Source organism: Dunckerocampus dactyliophorus, chromosome 5 (assembly GCF_027744805.1).
Source record: "Dunckerocampus dactyliophorus isolate RoL2022-P2 chromosome 5, RoL_Ddac_1.1, whole genome shotgun sequence".
Classification (NCBI taxonomy): Eukaryota; Metazoa; Chordata; class Actinopteri; order Syngnathiformes; family Syngnathidae; genus Dunckerocampus; species Dunckerocampus dactyliophorus.
The window spans coordinates 2638522-2659727 of NC_072823.1; the positions used below are offsets into that span (position 1 = coordinate 2638522).

Sequence of the window (21206 nt, forward strand, 5' to 3'; positions counted from 1 at the left end):
AAAGCATAGAACACGGTGGATAGCGTTGCAATGCTGCCTCTGTCCACCAGAGGGAGCCAGAGGACCTGGAGCCCAAAGCCCAGAGGGAGGCTGACGTCACTGCAACGCCCCAATGAATGCGTTGTTCAGACGCAATGCCTTATGGGAAAACTTAAAAATGTTTTTTTTTCTTCATTTTTTTATATTTCTGAGGTACTTCTGTGGAGTATTAAGTTGCTGTGTGATGAATTGAGTGTCAGTAAAGTGTTCTCATTAAGATGACCCCGTGAGTCAGACTGTTATGTTATACTGTTATACATAAAGACACCCTGCGTTTACCAATGGGGTGACAAGCTCGTTGTGAGTGCACTGATAGCTTGTGATTGGCTGCTGCCAAAGAAAGAGCTACGGTTTCCTCACTGACTCGCGAGTGACAAAGTATTTAAACAATTAGTAGTAATTCTGAAGTAAAGGAGATGTCACAAGAGTAGAATTTAGCCATAAAGCAGCCGCAGCGCTGTATCAGCCGTAGGGTTCAAAGTTTAAGAAAAAAGTAGCGGCTTGTACACCGGAATTTACGGCCCTCAATAAATGAATGAAATGTCTATTCTTTACACTATGATATGAAATACACTACCCTTTACATTTTCCAGACACATTAGGTGGATTTGCACAAAGTATCGGTATCAGATTGGCATCGCCGATACCAGCCTGAATTTCTCTCAGTATTATATCGGAAACTAAATCAGTGGTATCACACATCACTAGCTGGAAAATGTGAAGGAATCAACTTGTGATAGTGACAGTCCAAATTACAATAAAAAACAAATGACTTACAATTGTAAAGAGAGAAAAGAAATGTGTCAGTATGCCGGGAGAACTGTTTGTGAATTGGTAGCGTAGTGTGGGCCACAACTAACGATTATTTTCTTAGTCGATTAATCTGCAGTTTGTATCTTAGATTAACCAAGTCATCGGTTTGGCTCTCGGTTGCCAATGTGGGTTACGTGTAATCCCTGGGGTACACCGATTGTAAAGGGGGGGACATGTGAATAAAACTGAAAAACAATTTGATATACTGGCAACCAGACCAGCATCTGGCTTTCAACTTAGCTTTTTATTGTATGGCATTGTGAGCGTATCCAGAAACAGGTATTGGAATGCTAGCATTAACTCCTTATCAGCAACTGACCTGGTGTGGTGGTGCATCAATGCGTGTGGGGAAACCAGGCGTCACGGACGAGGTCTGCGCCATTGTTGCAGCTTAGCTAGCCTTGTTTATCTGCTGCTAACTCACTGGACCTTAACACTCACACCTCTGGAGTCCACCACACTCTCACACAAATATGGCTGGCAACACAAAGGTGACGCTGGTGTGTGCTGTACATAACCACACACGCTCAGTCCACCCCGATTTGGCCTGCCAAGTTTTTATCGAGCCAACACTAGATAGTCTTATTGGATATGAACCTGACTGAGTTACTGTACATCTTCATTGCTGTGAAATTTGAATTGTGATTTTTTTCACAATTTTTTGATACATCCTATGTTGTCGTCACACTTGACAAGGGAAGAATTGCTTGGATTGATTTGTGCTAAGATGAACTATATCCAATAGGCTGCTTGCGGACTTGGCTGTCAGTCCATTTGCAGACTGGAAAAGCTTCAGACTTGAGCTAAAATGTGAGTTCATGCTTCTTCAATCTTCCGTCCACCCTTATTCCTTCACTCAGTCAATTGCATGTCTCACGTGACTCCTTCCTCCACTCCCCTCCCTTGTCTAATGATACCTGCTGCCCCCCAATTCTCCTCTTCTTTTGTACATTAAAAATTAGTGCTGGGGGCAATTATTAGCACCCCCCTGCACTGTTACTGTTTCATGATAAATGAATGAATGATGAATGATAATAGACTGTCTTCTTTTTGTCAGACACACGATTCTATTCAAGTCGATTAATCTGAAGCGTGTTGTTTCAATTAATCGATTAATCGGTTAGGGCCCTGAGGGGCCAGAGTTAATATGAACATTCAGTGCTTTAGTCCCCAACATATCAGAAAAGAGGCAAACATGTCACTGTTTTCCAAAAGTCAAAGCTGATGTGTGTGAATGTTGTGGTTTGCCTACAGCACAAAGGTAATAAGCCTGCTTTCATGGTTGACAAAGGAAATGTAAAAACTAAGCTGAAATCAGAGGATATTTACATTTTGAAATAAAAAAGAAAAGATTAATCTAAGACCAAAATAGCTGTCGATTAATTGGATAATTGATTAATCATTGATTCATCAATTAATTATTGTTCCACGCCTACCGGTGACTGATGTAAATCCTCTTATAATTGATACGCCTATAAAATTGTCTATTTGTAACACACGGCTCAGCCCCCTTCCCCCTTCAAACCCTCGTGCTAGCTTGACAGCGGCTACGTTTAAATGCAGTTAAAAAACCCTATCATAACCTGAATATTAGCAATAACCCGGTTGCACATGTAAACACCAATAACCCTTTAGAAAAACCCGAATATCACCCCTGGGTTGCTCCTTTTCTAACTGGAAAATCAGGACGTGTGTTTGCCTATCGGGATATCCTGATCAAAAGGAACATTATCTCTGTTCTATTGGAAAAGAATCTTGTGTCTTCGGCAGGAACTACTTGTAAACATGACGACACGCAAAACCACCCACTTTTGGAGCGTTAATGCAGGAATTATGTCTTTTATTGACGGTAGAAAGTACCGCAACAACGAAATCTATCAGAAGGTGAGCAAGCAGTTACGCGAAGCAGGGTTTCTACGAATGCATCTTCAAAAGTCTCCGGGGGGCCTCTGGGGATATAGCATGGATGTGGATGGCACAGCGCCGGCTCCATTTCCTATTTCTTCACGTTCTCGCCTTCCATTAGTGAAGAAAGTGAGACAGAATAGTGTAAGTACTGGTAGTGGGTCGGTACCAGCACCAAAACGCAAACAAAGGCGTTCATTATCCGCCGTGCCGGTGTTGTTGCTTTTGGAAACAGGAAGAAGAAGCAGAAATGACGCGCATGGCGTCAGGACGTTTTCCTTGCGTTGAGACTTTGTTCGTGTGAGGTTTTTTTTGTTGATTTTCACGTTGCGCATGTAAACGGGCTATTCCGAATGTTTCAGAAACAGGAATATTGACTGCATGTAATCGTAGTCATTGATATTCTCCTACGACTTTGGATCAACCTTTGCAATAAAACTGTTACTAATTCAGCTAGCGACGGAAGCTAACAAGCTAAATGCCTAATCCATGTTTAAGCCCTAAATATACCTCACACACTCATTAAATGATAAAATGTATTGATACTTACCACTAATGAATGATCATGAGCATGGAATTGGAGTCACACACACAACTATGGTGCGTTCAAAGACCCGCCGAACGAAGTGCAACATCTTAGCGCCAAAAAATATCAGAAGTATCTAAAAATAGTGGGCGTTTTTGTAGGTTTCACTTGTATTATCATATATAATATAAATTGTTATCTAATTATGGTCAATGAGATGTGTATTGTGCAAAAAAAAGACCAAAATTCTGCGTATTTAAGGATCCCCTGTACCTTTTCGTTTGCCCCCCTCACATAAGCACCCACAATACCCAGTGTGACGCAGGCTAGTGTGTATTGTTCTCAGAGTGTGGAGTCTTGAACAGGACAAGCTGTCCTTTTTTTATTGGACACTTTGACTGGCCTTTGTAGCGCACGCCTCCATAGAGCTACCAATGCCTCTTGTTCGTGCCGGAGCCTTTAGTTGGTTTTTCTAAGTCCTTTCCATTCACCTTCCAGTCAAAAGGCAAGTGGGCCCCGCTGTGAGACATACAATAGAACGAGTGGGGGTGACAGCGAAAGGGAGCGTGAAAGCAACAGTGAGAGCTAATGGGGGGGTGGGGGGGCAGAATAGAGGTGTGAGAGAAAATAAGACATTTTAATATTTCTTATGGAGTGCAATGTCATTATAGCACACCCAATTATTTTAAGATGAGTTTGAATGGTTTTAATTCTAGAAAGTACTTTTACCCATTGACCATGGATTTATAGAAGTACAGGTGCTACTATTGCTGTTGTGCTATTATTATTATTATACTATTACTATCGAACTAGTCGATTGCTCGGTTATGAATTACGCTGGGAACTCCTTGTAATTCAAGGTAATTATTAGATTAGTTTAATTTCCAAATATTTACCCTTCTCTCTTTAATTGCCATTGTTCACTTGTGACATAATCCAGGTTTTACACCTAAATATGCCTCACCCGCTTATTGCATTAAAAGTATAACATGCACAGGCACTCACCACTCATGAATTGAAGTCGCAGTGTAGCCTTTAGCCTGCTCGTCAGGCTGGCGCTCGAGGCTGGCAGGCTGGAAAAGGCGTTTGACCAGGCTGCGACTTGTCTGATGTAATTCCACAATTTACCATCGTACATTAACTTGTGCTCAGCTCGTTGCAACTTGTGCTTCCGTAGCCAATGAAACTTTTGTGTTTCAACACAGAACTATGGTGTGTTAATGTACCGCTGACCAAAGTACGAAATCTCAGTGCTTGATAAAAAAATATAATCAGTGAAGCATAAAGACATGTACAAATAGTGGGTCTTTGTAGCTGTGGTACAGGTATGCTGTCCGTTTTGCCTGTATTGTCACATATTTATGATTTTTTTCAACTTAGGTGTGTTTTCTGTGGCCTACTTTTGGAGAGAAACAAATGTAAACAATATTTTATTGACCCAAAGTCCGCTCTATAGTGCGTATTTTCTTTTTCAGTCTCAACAGAAACGTGAACTGTGAGTTCATTTGTCTGCCAGCCATGCACCATGACACAAATCTGTTTCATTGTAGTTCTTTCTCTCCTGCTCTCTGTCTCTCTCCCTCCTGATCAAGTTTGTATCAAGCTAAATGACGCCTTACTGTGAAATTGGTGTCTTCAGTCAGGAAGCGCTCCCCAGACTGTACTACATGGGAAGACAATTACGAAGCCTAGCCCTGCTCTCCACCCTCCCGCTTGTTCTCCGCTACGTCTTTGCACGTGAGCGCTGTCTGCTCTTCTTCACCGCGTGTCTCCATGCAGCTCATGTTTGCGCTCCGTCTCACAAATGTTGAACTTGCGACAGTGTTTGACTTGCGCGTGTCCCGGGCTGAGTGGAGGCTGTTGGGGGAACTTGTAGTTTAGTTATTTTTGGAGTGCCTCCCCAGAGCACAGGGCACTCCAGAGGAATGTTTCCCTCTTCTCCTCCTGGCCACTCCTTGTCTTGCACTCCTTAGCTCTCTCCTCCTCACCTCTCATGTCTCCCCCTTGGCAACTTCCTCTCAGTCTTCCTCTCTGCTCCTCTTTCTCATCACTGTGTCTTCTACTATTGCCTCTGTGCCACAGTCTTTCTGACAGAAAAAAACAAATGTCAGATCAGAGAGGCTCTTTAATCTCACGCTGAGCTGTTTAGCCCAGAACATCAACCCCGTGTGTGTGCGTGCGCGTATGATGCGTGTTCTTTTAGAGGAGCCTTTGTGCTCCTGAATGTGTTCCTGCAGAATAAAATATTCCAAGCAGTTAATTCCATTCAATACCAAAACATTATTTCCTTATTTCTTGGATAATGATGCAGTTATTCACTCAAATTCGCATAAACAATGACTTTTTTGCTGGCGCGTGCGTGCGTGCGTGCATGCGTGCGTGCGTGTGTGTGTGCGAGCGCGCGCGCGCGAGCGAGAGAGAGGGTTGAAGAAATGGTGTCATTGTGGTTTGACGATGAGGAGGTTGCATAGCAACTCAGCTGGATAGCACAGTGTGATGTAAAACCACAATCACTTGATGTACAGTAAGAATCTAACTCAACTGAATTGACCACAACTGGACTGTTCAAGTTGTCTTACAAGACATTTCAGCTCTCATCTGAGCAGGTTTCATCAGTTCATGCTCAAAGACTCGACAGGACTGCCTCTAGTCTAGAGTAGTCTAGTCTATCTAGTCGTGTTCAAAGGCTCGATAGTTCATCCATAGCGTAGACTTCAGTCCTTTCTAGTTATCGGTTGTTGGTGTCAACATTTCAGCTTTTTCTCCTTTGCTCTATTTTTTTTTACCATTAATTAATTAATGTTAATTAAAAACAAATCTTTCTGCAGAGTTCCTCAGGCCAATGACAAACGAGCCACAAGCCGCAAATGGCACCTGGGCCGCACTTTGGGCACCCCTTCTTTTGTGGCTCTTTGTCGGGGTTGGACGCGTGGCGCCAGCTCTTTAAGCAGGCTTGATGGCTTCCCTTGAGTGGGGGGAGGAGTTGCGGGGGCAGTTTTGTTGCTGCTGGAGCTGGTCGATGCCTTACAAGTCAACCCGAACGATCCGTCGCCGAAGATTTTTTTTTTTTGGGAGGTGCACGTCACGCAACGCTTTGTTGCTTGGGGGGTAGACGAGCTGGTGTGGTGTGCACTGGCACCTCCGTCTGAGTTTTGGAAGCTGGGCACCGGCCTGGGGCTGGTGGTGTGCCTGCCTGGAGAGCGGTGAGGCCTACGGACCTGTTCAGTGGTCAAACTGCATGCTTGTTGGTCGCTCTTAGCCGCAAGGGATGGCACTGATGTGATAATGCATTTATTTGTCCTAATATTTTTGGGGACAACCGACAAAGTCCCAAAGATGGACTGGTCTCATTCATCCAAAACCTGGATGAATGAGAATATTCACAGGCAAACCAATACACCAAGGCGGCGCAAAAGGATGACCAGGTTTTAGTCAGAAGAGTTTAAAAAGAAAGTGGTAGAATAAAATTGTCAGGTTAAGACCAGAATGAGAGATGAAGAAAATAAGGGAAGGAAGAGAGAAGAGGCAAGAAGAAGTGGGAATAAACATGGACAGTGCAATGAAGCTTGTCCGTCAGGCTTTGTGGTGATGTTCCTTCCCTACCAGTCATCTAAGCCCGCTGCACCCTCTGTCCCTTTGCACACACTCAAACAAAAGCACACACACACAACACAAAGTGTCTCAAACCTCTGACGGGTCTGGCGCTCTGGATGTGCATGGTTTTGTATTTTAAGGCTGTTTTTGTTCCGAATGCAGGCAGACACAGAGAGCGGTTTTAGTGCTGATAAAAGTATTTGGGTAATCAGCTTCTGGCCTTGTCCCCCGACTAGAGAGCCTTGTATATGTGCATGTGTGTTTGACACAGGCAGTTGAAGTTGGGGAGGCTCCCGGGGGCACAAGCTGGGGATAAAGATTGGCATCAACTGTCTGCCAATAGTGTCATAAAGTCGTTCCAGGGGGATGGGAAGGGCAGCCAATGAGAGGATCCTTTCGAAGCTGTTGGGACATGACAGGTTGGGGAGGGGAGGTGAGGAACAGGAAGTAGGTTGAGAGGGGAGGCAGCAGAGCACACAGGAGCAAGAGGAGAATGAAGAGAAAAGGAGTGTCTGGGATAAGAAGGAGAGCCAGAATAGAGCGAGCGAGAGAGAGAGAGAGAGAGAGAGAGAGAAGGATGACAATTACCCTCTTGACTCCTGTCCAGCATCAGTTGTCAATCACCGGCCTCTTGTGGGGAAAAAGCAGCCTATCATTGGCTGCACTGACCCACATCCCGCCCCTCTGGGCCTCCTGGCCTGCGCGTGATTGGCCACTGTGACCCGTTCATCAACAGGATCTGGGAACACCAAAGCCTTGGGCTGCCTTGGGAATGAGTGGCCCTGATACAGTGTGTGTGTCTGTGTGTGTGTGTGTGTGTGTGTGTGTGTGTGTGTGTGTGTGTGTGCGTACGCACGTGTTGTTTTGGAACAAAAAAAAAAGGACAAAAGCTTTTCTTGTTGAGGATGTTAACTGCTTTCGTGGGGCAGGAAGACACAAAGACAAGGGGATCAAGAGGGACTGCTGAGGGATATGTGGAAGACGTGTGAGCTAATGGGACAAAAAGAGGATGATGGAATAAGACAGAGCATGACAGCAAACAGTGGTCAGGGAACACTGACAACAATAGCGGAGGACTGAGCTAAAGATGGAGAGGGCAGCGGATCAAAGTAACTCACGTAGGACCAAACACGGGGAGCAGACCTCTGCCAAGGCATTTGTCACCTGCTGTACGTCAGACGTCAGTTTTTACTTTTTGCTACCATAGACAGATGATGCTAAATGTTCAATCTAGATCATATTTGACTGAGATTTTTGCTTCCAACACTGCATACTCACAGCCAATTGCCATCCAATCCATGCATGATGAATACCACTTGTCCTCATTAGGGTTATGGGTGAGCTGGAGCCTACCCCAGCTGATTTCATGCGAGAGGCCGGGTACACTTTGGACTGGTCACCAGTCAGTTGTAGGGCACATTTTGGCAAACATTCGTACTCGCATTCACTCCTGTGGACAAGTTAGAGTTCGCCCAACATGCATGTATGCAGAATGTGCGAGGAAGCCGGAGAAAAGTCATGCATGATGGCAAGATCGTGCAAACTTGAGATGTTCCAACGCTGATGCAGATTTCCGCATTGTGACGCTAATGTGCTTGTCAGTTGGCCATCGTGTGGCCACCGTCTATTACCTTCATGCCTGGAAGTGATATATTGTTTTACAATTATTATTGTTATCACTGTGAAGATAGAAAATAAATAATAAACATGTGGTAAACTATTGCCAGGAAGTTGTACCCAAATAAATAATTGGACAAAGCCACAACATTTGAGGTGACGATGCCAGCAATCTAGTAAAAGGGGAGTGTTTCTATTGTCATAAGCTGGAAAAATGCCTGAGGATACTGCTGTTTGTATACAGCCTTCCATTAGCGTACGCCCTGGTTGGCGTGTTTTTCGGTTAATCTTGAAAATTTGATGTACATTTATGTACATTTTCCGGTTGGCGAACATGTGGCACGCTTCTTGTCGTGTTATTCATATACTGTGTGAGTGCGACTGTGTTCTTGATGTACTTTTTTTTAAATCACAAAACGTCCTTGTTGTCAGCCTATTAGCTTGCTAATACATGAAAACGGGAACCGGAAGTCAGCTCTGCAATTTTCCGTGGCAAAGCGTGCCATTTGGCTGGAACGCCTAAAAAGCGTGAAGACTAGTTTGCATATTGTTTGCCGTCTGTTTATGTTTAAGTTGTACATGACCGAAAATGATGCGCGTTGGCACGAAATCAAGTACTGCTTACATCCAGTGTACGACATGGGTGCGACCCAAACATTTGTTTAACTCATTCAATACCAGCCATTTTTCAAAATTGAACCCTTCACTACCGGCCGGCCATTTTAGACGATTTTGACTGATTTTTCAAGGCAAACAGAATATTGTGTTCTATGGTTATATAAACATGAACCCTACCACAAGAAAGATTAGACTCTTGTCTTTCATCAGAAAAAAAAGTTGGTTTCTACCTTTTTCCGTTCTTTGGCAATCAGCAGTAGAACATAGGTAAGTTTCAGGAAAATATCAGTTCCTGACAAAAAAAAGGGAGAAAAACAGCTGTTTGTGAAAAGATACATTTCAAGCATACTTTGACACATTTTGTTTTGCTTTTGTGACAGCTCAAATATCTAAACAACTGCACCGCTAAATAAACAACACAAAAAGGCTTGTTTTTACTCAAAATAACTATTTACAAAATAACACCGTTAACTATTTACAATTTTCACATTTGGAACTAAACTGTGTGTGTGTGCGTGCGTGTGTGCGTGGGCATGCGTTAAAATTTCCCTACAATGCGTAACCTTCTGCACGCTGGACTCCTCCAGGCTCTCCCAGTTAATACATGCAAATGATCCATGCCGGACTCTCATCAAATGCACGTCTTCCAACTTGTTGCCGTTTTTATGGCTTAAAACTGCTTGAAAAGTGAACTTTTTCATTGTGCACTTGCATCATCACCTCTTTTTGCCTCTCGTGCAAAAAAACGTAAAAGACACATAAAGACGTATAAGCGTCTTTTGGAGCGAGTGTTCGGGTTTTAAAAATCCGATAAGTACGTCTTTGGTCTTGAATGCACTAGGGTCACATGATGGGGTATTCTTATGTCGTTACGGTTGACCTTGCCAGTGATTGGATTATGACAAAGCAACAGCAGCACTAATGTTATCAACTCAATTGCTTAGTGTGTATGTACAGTACATCACTGGGATTTACTGACCTATTTTAAATATGTATGTAAATGTGTTCTCCTCGTACACACAAAAGTATTCTCAGGTCATGCTTTTTAAAACCCTAAATACTTGAACACTCCCTCATTTTTGTTACTTGTGGTGTATAACTTTTGGCCTTACCACAATCATACACCCACCCCCCAGTGTGTGCAGCATTCACACCTACGGTGCGTGTCTCTGAGGAGGATATAAGAATCTAAATAAAGCTTTGTGCGCATGGCTAATGAAACACCGTATTCCCCACAGTCTCATCAAGAAACTATTTTATCAGCCATAGAGCTTCCGGTACTTTTAGATTTGTCGCCTAAACTTTTCCGAAGGAGTAAAGTAAAATATTACATCAGAGTAACTCTGCTGCCAAAAGGTGGGGTCAACTGGTAGGCGGATTTTAATTAGGTTCATTGGGGAGCATCCCTGGAGCTTGTGCAGGTGCGGCGATGTCCATGTTGCTTGAAAATAGTCCAGTTTGCAGGTCACCTTTTGCTCAACCTTTTTTTATGGGTTCCTACAAAAAATATTGGTCAAGTCCTCACTTGGGTCCTACTTTGATGTACTGTACCACAGTATATCATTTGATGCCGTGAGCATGATGTGGTTTGCCGAGAACACTTATTATTTCAGTTTCCCACAGGACCACAATGTAACTGTGGCTTCGGGTGGGTGGGGATGCTAGGTGATGTCATCGTCTAATTTGCATAATTGACCAAAAACTCTGGGTTTGGTTTAGTTTGGTTTGGTTTGGTTTGGTTTATTTGAACATGAAGGTTACAATGGAATACATCTCATGAATCATCCTTTCACAATTCCACATGTCCAAAAGGACGCGTTTGTGTGTGGATAGGTTTGCGTCATAAGAAATGTGTGTCGTTAGCGCATGTTTTGAAACTTTATTTAACAACAGAACATGAAGTTATTGACTCACAAGCGTTGGTTTCATTTCACGCCTTTGAAGGGCATTTCACGAAAAACATTCTTGATGCGTCCGGGGCTCCATGTAAGTGTGCGCTGATCTCACGACATTGTAGTGCTAAGGGGAGTTGCTGCTGGACTACCCAACATGCCTTGTTGGAACTTTGTAAATAACAGTTTTTGTGTTGTTAAGGTAGTTTTTTGTCATCGCTTGGACACTTGGGATCCTATGTCCTCCCATGAGCGTGTTGAAGTGTCCTTGGGCAAGATAGTGAACCCCCAGGTGCTCCTGATGTCATCAGTAGGTAAAATGTGCTAGCAGTGCAAAAGCGCTCTAGATGCCTTAGAGGCTTTCCCTGGTGGTCAAAATTGAATTGTGGCGGGTAGCCACAAGTATGTCCGCACTGGTTAGCACGTTTTTCGGTTGCGAACAAAAATTTTGCCTTGGCTTGCATTCGCCCGCTTGTTTTGCGTCCAAAATACCGTCCGGTTTGTTTGCGCGGCCATCTTGGATAACGCGCACAAGACGGAATCTCGTGATTCTTGTACGTGACCGTGCGATGCATTGTCGGCATCCACGGAGGTTGACTCTCGGTGTACCTGTAGCATATTCACGGTATCCACAGTCAAATAGTTTTTTTCCATTTTTTATACAAAGTACATGTTATTGGTTCGAGACGCTGATATTTATAGTTTGACAAATTATTATTTTTTTACATTTTTGCAAATTGTGGTTGCAGCAGAATAACATGTTTTTTGTCTTATTTTGTTACTGGATGGCTTTGTGGGTTTTTTTTCCAACCAAAGTGTAAAAGTGATGTTAAATGTTCAGGTCTCCATTCATTTGTCATTTTGTAATTATTTTTTTGCATATTTTCTGCATGGGCGTCTGGAACAGATTAATTGGATTTACATTATTTTCTATGGAAAAAATAGCTTTGGTTAGAGTCCGTATTGGTTTGAGTCGGACCTTCTACAACGTTAACCAAGTCACCACTGCACTTTCATCCTCCAAGGCCACACTTGGTGGGAGAACTGGTAGACTTTGGATATCAGCCAAATCAATGAGCACAGGGGCCCAGCTTTGTTTTTATTCCAGAAGGAACCCTTCACTGATTTATAACTTCTTGTTTTGATTTTCTTGTGAGGGTGGCATCCGGCCAACAGGGAGCTGACACGGATAGAGTGAGGAATATGAGATGTATAAAAAGTTGGATGGGTGGGGGTCACGGGAGAAAAAGGAGATCAGAGGTGAGAAATGAAGAATCATGTGTCAGGGATGGGGGTGCACAGGAAACCCCATTGTGTGGTGGCTCCAGCCATTTCCTGTTTGTGTGCCAGTTGTACTTCCCTCCTTCCTGTTGTACCCAGGAAGTCTGTGTCACATTCCAGCTCTGATCAGACTTCTGAGTGCGTCCAATGGCTCTCAAGACATAGTCATCCCAGAATTCCATTTTCTATTGTCTATTTTCAGAAGAGTCAAAGACTGTAACTTATTACCCCACCAAAGCCCAAAGTATGGAAGATGAATACTAATACATACAGTACATGGAATGGACACACACAAACAGTATTATTAATTAATAAATAATTTTGTAAATAAATTATTTATATGCGTTATGCTATGATATGAAATACAATAAAAGAAATTATTGGAAAATTTGCTAGACACATCAGGTATCAGTATCGGCTTGGTATCGCCGATACCAGCCGGAATTTTACTCAGTATCTGATCAGGAACGAAATCAGTGGGATCACACATCACTACAGTATAGTAGTAATGGTGTCTGCAGACTAATGGTGCTGTTTCTACCGCTGCAATAATGACTCGATGAATTGATGATTAATCGATTATCCAATTAATCAACAGCTGAATAGTTGTTTGTCTATATGTGCCCTGCGATTGGCTGGCGACCAGTCCAGGGTGTACCCTGCCTGTCGCCCGAAGTCAGCTGGGATAGGCTCCAGCATGCCCCTGCGACCCTAAAGAGGAGAAGTGGTATAGAAGATGGATGGATGGATGGATGGATGGATGGATGCATGGATGTTGTGCCTGTTGTGAGGTAATTGAAACCTGAAATAAAAGCCTGTTGTTTCATCAGCCAAGTCTGGTACTTGTGTGTCTCACCTAACATTACTGACTCCTTCTGAACAGTGTAGAGTACTGCATACTGTCACGTCCTCGATTGTGTCTTCTGAATGCCTTATTGGTATTTTAGTTCATTTAGCCATTTGTATGCCTGAAAATGCTTAGTTTAAGCAAAAATTACCTACAATTTGCTTAAATATGCATTTTTTTTTTTACTAATAATAGGCCACATTCAACCACTAAACACCATGATTTATTAATTATTATATTTTTGAACAACCGCGACAGAGTAAAGCCATGAAATTTGTGGCGAGGGATTAGTGTAATAATTTTCTGATTATTACACTCAGTTAGTGGTTCTGACAAACCACTAACTTTATGTGTTTGCTTCATATTGACTTGGTCCATCTGGGGCAGGGGTGGGCAAACTTTTTGACTAGCGGGCCACATTGGGTTAAAAAATTTGGTGGAGGGACCGTGTATATATAGGTGGCATCAAACACAACGACATACTTGCTCACGGTGCAATGAAACGAAAACACAACACATCCACAGCATGTTAACATCACATAAATCAACAACTAAGCGCTAAACATACCACGTAACGTAAAACTGTTAGTTCCAAATGCCTGCAAGGCATGCTGGGTAGTCCAGCTGCAACAACGATATGAACTATGAACAATACAACGTTGGATATCAAGAGTACTGTATGCTAATTCCTCCTTATTTACTTATCTGACGACTTCATCACTATATTTTGCAATCAAGCAAAAATGTGACAAACACGGCAAAATGTTGGGAGAAACAGTACCACAAGTTACCCAGCATGCCTTGCGGCAGGAATATATGAATGTTTTTTTTTTTTTTGCATATTGCATGTAGGTACTGTATTTGTTTGTATGCCCACATGGTGCAGTTGGTAGGTTACTTTGTGCATCTTGTGTTGACGTGTTGTGTTGTTTGGATCGCTTTTTTTGTATAAGCTACAGATTGACTGCCAGATGACTATTTTGGCGACTCGAGTGTGCCACAGTAGCACTGCAGGTCGTGTTGCCAGCTACAGTTTCCATGTTAAATGTTTAAAAAAAGGAATTTGGGAATGCCCGGTGGGCCGGAGTAAGACGCTTGGCGGTCCTCAGTTTGCCCACTTCTGGTCTTGGGCCTAAGCGTTGACTCGACTAATTTAAACAAGTTTCAGATTAATTGACTCAGAAAATAATAATTAGTTGCAGCTAGCTGTTACACTTATTCTTATTTCCATGAACTGTAGTTGATTTGTACCTTTTGGTACAATTTGAACCTGCCCAAATGAACATCATGATATCATGGTGAGGAAGCAGTGCAATCTGAGGCCGTTTAACTGGGAAAAATGACACAACAGATCAACAAACAGACGAAACTGGTGACTTACTGAACAGGTCTTTGGTTTAACATGTACTGCTTGCGGTCGCCGTCTTCTTGTTTTGCACCATTTTACATTTAGGAGTACTCTTTTAGTCATTCGACCATCTTCTGGTTGACAGTCGTGCACTTGCTGCTGACCAATAAAACAGGGAAGCAATGTCACGTGGTTTGTCATGGTTCTGACCCTACTGGCAGAGTCTTTATTTTTTTGTTCCAACCTAAGAATGCAGTCTGTGTCATTATTTGAGACTCACGACACACTATTTTACATTTATGTTATCCATCTAACCATTCTAACTTATTTCCCTCTCAGCGGTGGAAGAAGGGGAAGCTTCAGAGTGTGGACGGACCTGGGATGAATCAACTGTCCAGACAGGTTAGTGTATACACACGTACACAGTCCAACTACACACAAGAGACTGTAGTGTAGATACCTCGCACACACAACCTGCATGTCATTTGTAATTTCAATTCCATATGGTTTATACAGACCTGCGCCATGGGATGTGGAGCAATGCAATGAATATAGGAGGAATTAGGATGGAGGGATTGGTGAAACTATTTACAGGAGTGGGGGAAAAAAAACATAAAGTCTGGAGAAATGAGGAGATTTGGAAGAAGGAACGCGAGCGAGATGTGGAAAGAGACTGTGAACTCGCTGGTCTCAGGAGGAAGACTGAATGGAAAGAGAGATGACAAAGGGGATGTGGAGAGCAAGATTTGTGTGCTTTTTCACTGCTCTTTGTTGTCTGCTGACATCCTGGGAGGAAGTCGGAGAGATGGTTGGCTTTTTATTGTCTCTTATGTTATACTGGATTTAGTTTTTCTTTGTTTTCTAACTCTGCCCACATCGATTAAACCAGGGGTGTCCAAACTTTTTCCTCCGAGGGCCACATGAAAAATGAAAGGATGCAAAGGCCGCTTTGATATTTTGTAAACTAACCCATGTGCTGTACATACACTAAGAAGTTACTGTATATGTGTGTGTGTGTATGTGTATATATATACACTGTATATATATATATACATACATACATACATACATACATACACACACATATACATATATATATATATATATATATATATATATATATATATATATATACTGTATATATACAGTATATATAATTTCAAGACGAAACTGCATCTCAGCTTTGCGATTTAGTTGAAAAAAAAAACCTTTGCTCTTTTTTCCATTTTTCCTGCTATTTTTTTTTTCATTTTCCAAATATTTCAACTTTCTTCTTCAATAATCTTTGTCATTATTTCTATAATATTATAACTTCTCCACCCAACCAAATTTTCCAAAAATTCCAACTTTATTTTGTTTTGTTTGTTTGTATTAATATTATGGCTTTATTCTTGTAAAATTACAGCAGTTTTTTTTTTCAATTTCTGCTGTTGTTTTTTTTTTGTAGTTTCACAGCAATTTCAACCGTCTTTTTATAATTTTTCTTTTCATAATTATGACTTTATTCCCATGATATTATTACTTTATTCTCATAACATTATATATTATTTATCTATTTACATTATATATTATTATATACTCGGTTAACATAATCAACTGCTTAGTTGTGAGCGTGCAAAAGGGGTCTGACGAGTAGTTCCCTAAAGTATTGAAAGTCGGACAATACTGACTATAATATGAAAATGAGGACTTCCCCCTCTTTGTTGTAGTTTGTGCTTAGTAAAGATGAAATCCCAAATTTCCCCACACACCGGGGGAAAAAAAAAAAACCAAACAGTTGGACTACCGTAGGTGTTTGCCAGCTGTGGCTACTTTTTACAGCCTATCAGAGAACAGTTAAAACACTTCCTCTGACTGCATCCCAGCAGGGAAATAAGATACTGCTGAATGTGGTAAATATGGAGTTAGCGCTCTCCCAGCTTCTCCTCATGCCCTGTCTCCTGTTCTGCTCCTCTGGGATACAAGCATAGGAAAGTTTCACCCCTGGGGGGGGTTCTATGACGTACTGAAGCCGCCAATCCTTGTGCACAGACCCCTCCCTCCCCCTCACTCAGACCTGAGCTAACGCTCCTCTAGGGGCAGCTATACGGGTCCATGTTTGTGTGTGTGTGTGTGTGTGTGTGTGTGTGTGTGTGTTTCAGGGGGTGCTGACTGAGGTCCTGGGTGGCTCACAAGAACTGCTGTGTGTGTCAGTTCCTGCAGGAAGCTCGAGTCCCATGATACACACATGCACATACACACCACACACACCTCTGTGCTATCTCAAAAACAACATACTGTCCCATTTTTCCTTATTCAGCCACTTTAGTTCCGATTATATGGACGGTTCCCCCTCATATCTTTTCTATCACTTGTTGTACTGTGGCTGTATGCTCGCCCCTTTTTGCCACGCTCACACTTTACCTTTTGGAGCTGATTTTTAATTTTCATGGATGTCAGAGAGATATTCAACAGAAAGTTGACCCATAAATGTGGCGACCTGTTTGAGCGAACCAGAAAGCGAGGAAAAACAAGACGGATTGAAGAAGTACAGTATACCGCCCCATCCTGCTATTAAATTTACAAGCGCCCCCCACCGTTTCTTCCTTGCTTTCCCTGGAAAATGTGTGTTGAGTTTGGAAAGACCCACGGGAGGGAAGGCAGAGGGAGGTGGGAGAGTGACTCGGAAGGGAATTGCTTTTCTCCCCCCAACTCCTACATTTCCTTCTTTCCTTTGTTCTGTTTCCTCATCTTCCTCCTCCTCCTCCCTGGCCTTTCTGCCCCCCAGTCGACCAATCTAAGGCTAAAGGTGCCCCGCCACCACCCTTCTTTCCTTTGCTGCGCCCTTGCTCCTCTCTCAGGGGGACAAAATAGCAACTTGGCGCCTCTTCCTCCCTTGTTTCCCCTCTTGTTCGCTCGCTTTGCAGAGTTGAGAAGTTAGACGTTGACGTTCGTTCTTCTTTGACTTTTGTCTGTCACATGCAGTCACCACACACTTAATATTTCTCTTGGAGAACACTGATGCCAAAGAGTCGCATGCGGAAGCAGCCAGTGAGTCATAGTGGAAAAGGTTTGTCAGCTCCCCAAGCTGAACGTGAGAGCCTTTTGGTCACAGTTTGAGTACAGCGTGCATACACATTGTTGGGAAACCTGCACAAACCGGGGCTCAATAATCGGATCGTATTTAACCTTTTTAGCATCTATTTAGTGAAAACACGCCTGATGCAGTGAATGGTACAAATCAGGGATGGGTGGGATGGCCTCAAATCCATTTTTTCATGACGTTCTTTGGCCTATCAAGTATATTAGAATCATTTCGAAATCACTTCAGTTGGCCCCTAGTAAAGCCAAATTGTTCAAACATTTTTTCATTCTCTCCACGTGACCGCAAGATGCATTCGCTGACATGCCAAACATCTTTGTGTGGTCTAAATGAACAGAAAAAACAAACGGTCAGTGATTTATTAAAAAAAATGAGGCAAAAGTGTTGATCACTGTTTTCTTGCTCACACGTATGAATATCTTTTTTTTGCCTAAAACACAAAGATAATGGGTCTGCGTTGGAAATTAAAAAAAATATTAAAATATATATATATATATTTCCAATATATTGAAATGTTTAAATCAAAAAAGGATTAATCAAATACCAAAATAGTTGTCGATTAACTGGATAATCGATTAATAATTGATTCATTGAGTGTCGCAGCTCTACCATCCAGTATAACTCACACATAGTACTACTAAAGAAAAATATTTCAAGTTTAAAAGTTTGTTTCCAATACTCTGAGCGTTGAATTGATCGCTACTGGACTGTTGAGGTTGTCTTAGAAGACGTTTCGCCCCTCGTCGTTGAGGGTGAACTGATGAAGCCTGCTCGGATGAGAGGAGAAACGTCTTCAAAGACGACCTGAACAGTCTAGTCGCGATCGAGAATACAATGACCCGGATGAATGAGAACATTCACAGGCATCTTTTCCAGTAGTGCCATGCCGCAGACCAGGGGTGCACATTACGTTGATCGCGATGGTGAAGGTACTTTTGGTTGATCGCATAAACGTCACTTTGTTGATGGGATAAAAAGGGATCATTCGGTGTTGTTGTCACACAACTTCATGTCAAAAAATCCTAACTCGCCCTTTAAGGTCGGCAATAAAGTCTAAAAAGAGGGTCAGACTCACTTATATTACATTATCGCGATAGAATTAAAATCTCTCTTGTAGACCAGATTGATATCATCTCCCACCCATTCCTATTACTGTGGATGGTGAGTATGTGTTTGCGTGTAATATCGAGACAGAAATGAAACAAATATCAAGTCCAAGATTGAGAGAGGGAGAGAGAGTACATTCACATGGGGATGGATGGAGGAAGCAGGGCCAATATTAATGAGGTAAGGCAAAGCGAATGGAGTACAGTGAGACAGTAAATAAAGATTAAAGGTACTAATAACACTGCATCCTGCGGCTTGTGATGGTTAAAAAAACAGGACACTGGCCTTTCTCCCTCTTTTTCTATCTTCCTCAGCCTTCTTTCCTCTTCCTCCATCCCTCTCTCGCCGTCTCTCTCTGGAGGTCCATAATGTAGTTTTAATTTCCCCAAGGCTATACCACAGGAAAACAGTTCCTGTGTGTGTGCTGTGTGTCAACGATTATTGCCTTGCGACAATGCACAGGCTTTTCGTCTGTATTGCAGCGTTTGAGTCTTTTGTTTGAGGGTGTTTGTAAATTGTCGATATGTGTACGTGCGCCAACATTCCAATAGGTGAGCGGCTGTCAACTTGTTTGCCAGGATGCTTTTTTGATCATCTTAGTGTTTGTGTTTATATACAGCGTGTCCTTGTGTGTCTATTTTCTGCTTACTTCCATGACGCGAACGCCTCTTTCATCATCTTGTTTCCAGACTTGGGTGTTGGGTGCTGCAGGTCTCCCTTGCGGCGGCATTTCCCACGGGCCTGGCAGCGTGTGCATTTGTATGTGTGTTTTCTTGCGCATGTGACTGCAGCTCCGTGGCTCAGTAGCGCTCCTCCCGGCAAGGTGGGGTGGGGGTACGCTTGTATTGTGAAAACACAGAGAGACAAGCATTGCTGAGGGAAACTAGACGAGGTGGGATGCTGGGGGGAAGAGGTGAGGAGAGATGGCTTCTTAATATAGCCACCTGACATACACCCATGCTTTCTCCACACAACAAACACACACACACACATTTACACTTGGACTAACAACCGGAGCACAACAGAGGGTGGGGGGGCATTCCCCAGAGAGACAGTGAGCGAGAGCAAGGGGCCTGTGTTGTTGTGTCCAGCTGCACCTGCTCGGCTTGTGTGTGTCAGTGTGCATTTAAGTGCTCTCAGGGTGGCCAAATGTTGTATTTTACCGCTTCTTGACAGGTCGAGTTCAAACTGATGATTCATTGCAGAACACACAACACAGTTCATCACGACAGCGCATGTGTAATATTTCTGTGAATATTCCCATGCATCCAAGTAGGCATTGGCCGGTATGATAACCTTGGGCAAAAAGATCACGGTTTCACTGTACTATAATTACAGCTGTTATTTTGAAATGTCTTTATTGAATAAGGAATTATATTTTGCAGAAAGACACTTTTCATGGTCGCGTCTGGGACCAATTAACAGCGAGAAACGAGGGTTTACTGTATATTAAATATATGTACAGTAATTGAAAGTAATTGAATACAGAGTTCTGATTCTGTAAACAAACTGTAAACTTGCGTTTGTCGTTTTTGGAGTAATTTCTGCAGCACGGGTGAGGCGAATTCCACCGACCAACAAAATGCATGCGCAAAAAAACTCCTCTATAAGAAAAAAAAAATGCACAAAAGCATAGCCGATGTCGTAGTTGGGTCACCACATTTTTTTTCATATAAAAACGGCAGTGCCCTTTTTTGTATTTTTGTAGCGGGCCTTAGGAAGAGAATTGGAAAAGCACATACTGTATGTAAGCTGTTCTGGTGTTGTGTGTTGTGTGTGGACAAAATGTGACAATCCAATGTAAGAGAGCCAGGGTTAAGCCTCTGCTGTGGGCAGCTTATGTGTGATAAATACCGTGTGACACTGGTTGCATGTGTGTGAAGACACATCAATAAAGTTGCTGGGCTTCGTGGTGCAGTTTTGATTTGAACATCACAGCTTGTTGTTGGTGGCCCCGCTGAAGGTGCTTGCTGCAGCCAGGTGCCTGTGAATTCGACTACAGTGATGATGTGGAGCAGAATGAAAGCCTTGTGTCGGAGCTGTTTGCTTTCGAAACATTCTGCTGGAAGCTCCACACACACTTTTCCACACCTTTTGATGCCTCTTTAAGGTTAGCGCAGACATGTGCATGTGTGTGTAGGTGTTTTATGTACACTTGGCCGGCAGATATCCGTCTCCCTGAGCAGCTGTGTGTGACTCAGGCCAAAGTCGTACTCGGTGGTTGCCAAATCTAACACTTAAATAAGCCCTTTACCCTTGCAGTAATATTCTATGTTTTATTCCCATTGAAATCTTAACGCTTTGAGACTGTCTTGCCGGTTAGTTCTATCACTAAGGAACAGTTCAGGAACATTTCCCAGTTCATTAGTTCCCCAGGTTTTGCCCCCTCAGGCTATTAAAACATGTCACAGGCATACTGACCGTTGAGCCATCCACCACTTGAATATAAAACATTACAATTAGGCCTGTCACGATAATCGATTAATCGATTAATTGAACGATAAAAACAACAGGTCGATAATCATGATGCTGTCGAT

The 21206-nt window shown here is 42.7% G+C and overlaps 1 protein-coding gene across 2 annotated transcripts in view; it reads left to right on the forward strand.

Annotated features, from left to right (window-relative positions):
• The window catches only part of znf423 (zinc finger protein 423), a 169530-nt gene that overhangs the window by 12545 nt on the left and 135779 nt on the right, over positions 1–21206 (forward strand). For both annotated transcript variants that reach the window (XM_054775407.1, XM_054775408.1), the window contains exon 2: positions 14820–14882. In XM_054775407.1, coding sequence (XP_054631382.1) covers positions 14820–14882 — 63 coding nt within the window. The remainder of the gene's footprint in view (positions 1–14819; positions 14883–21206) is intronic.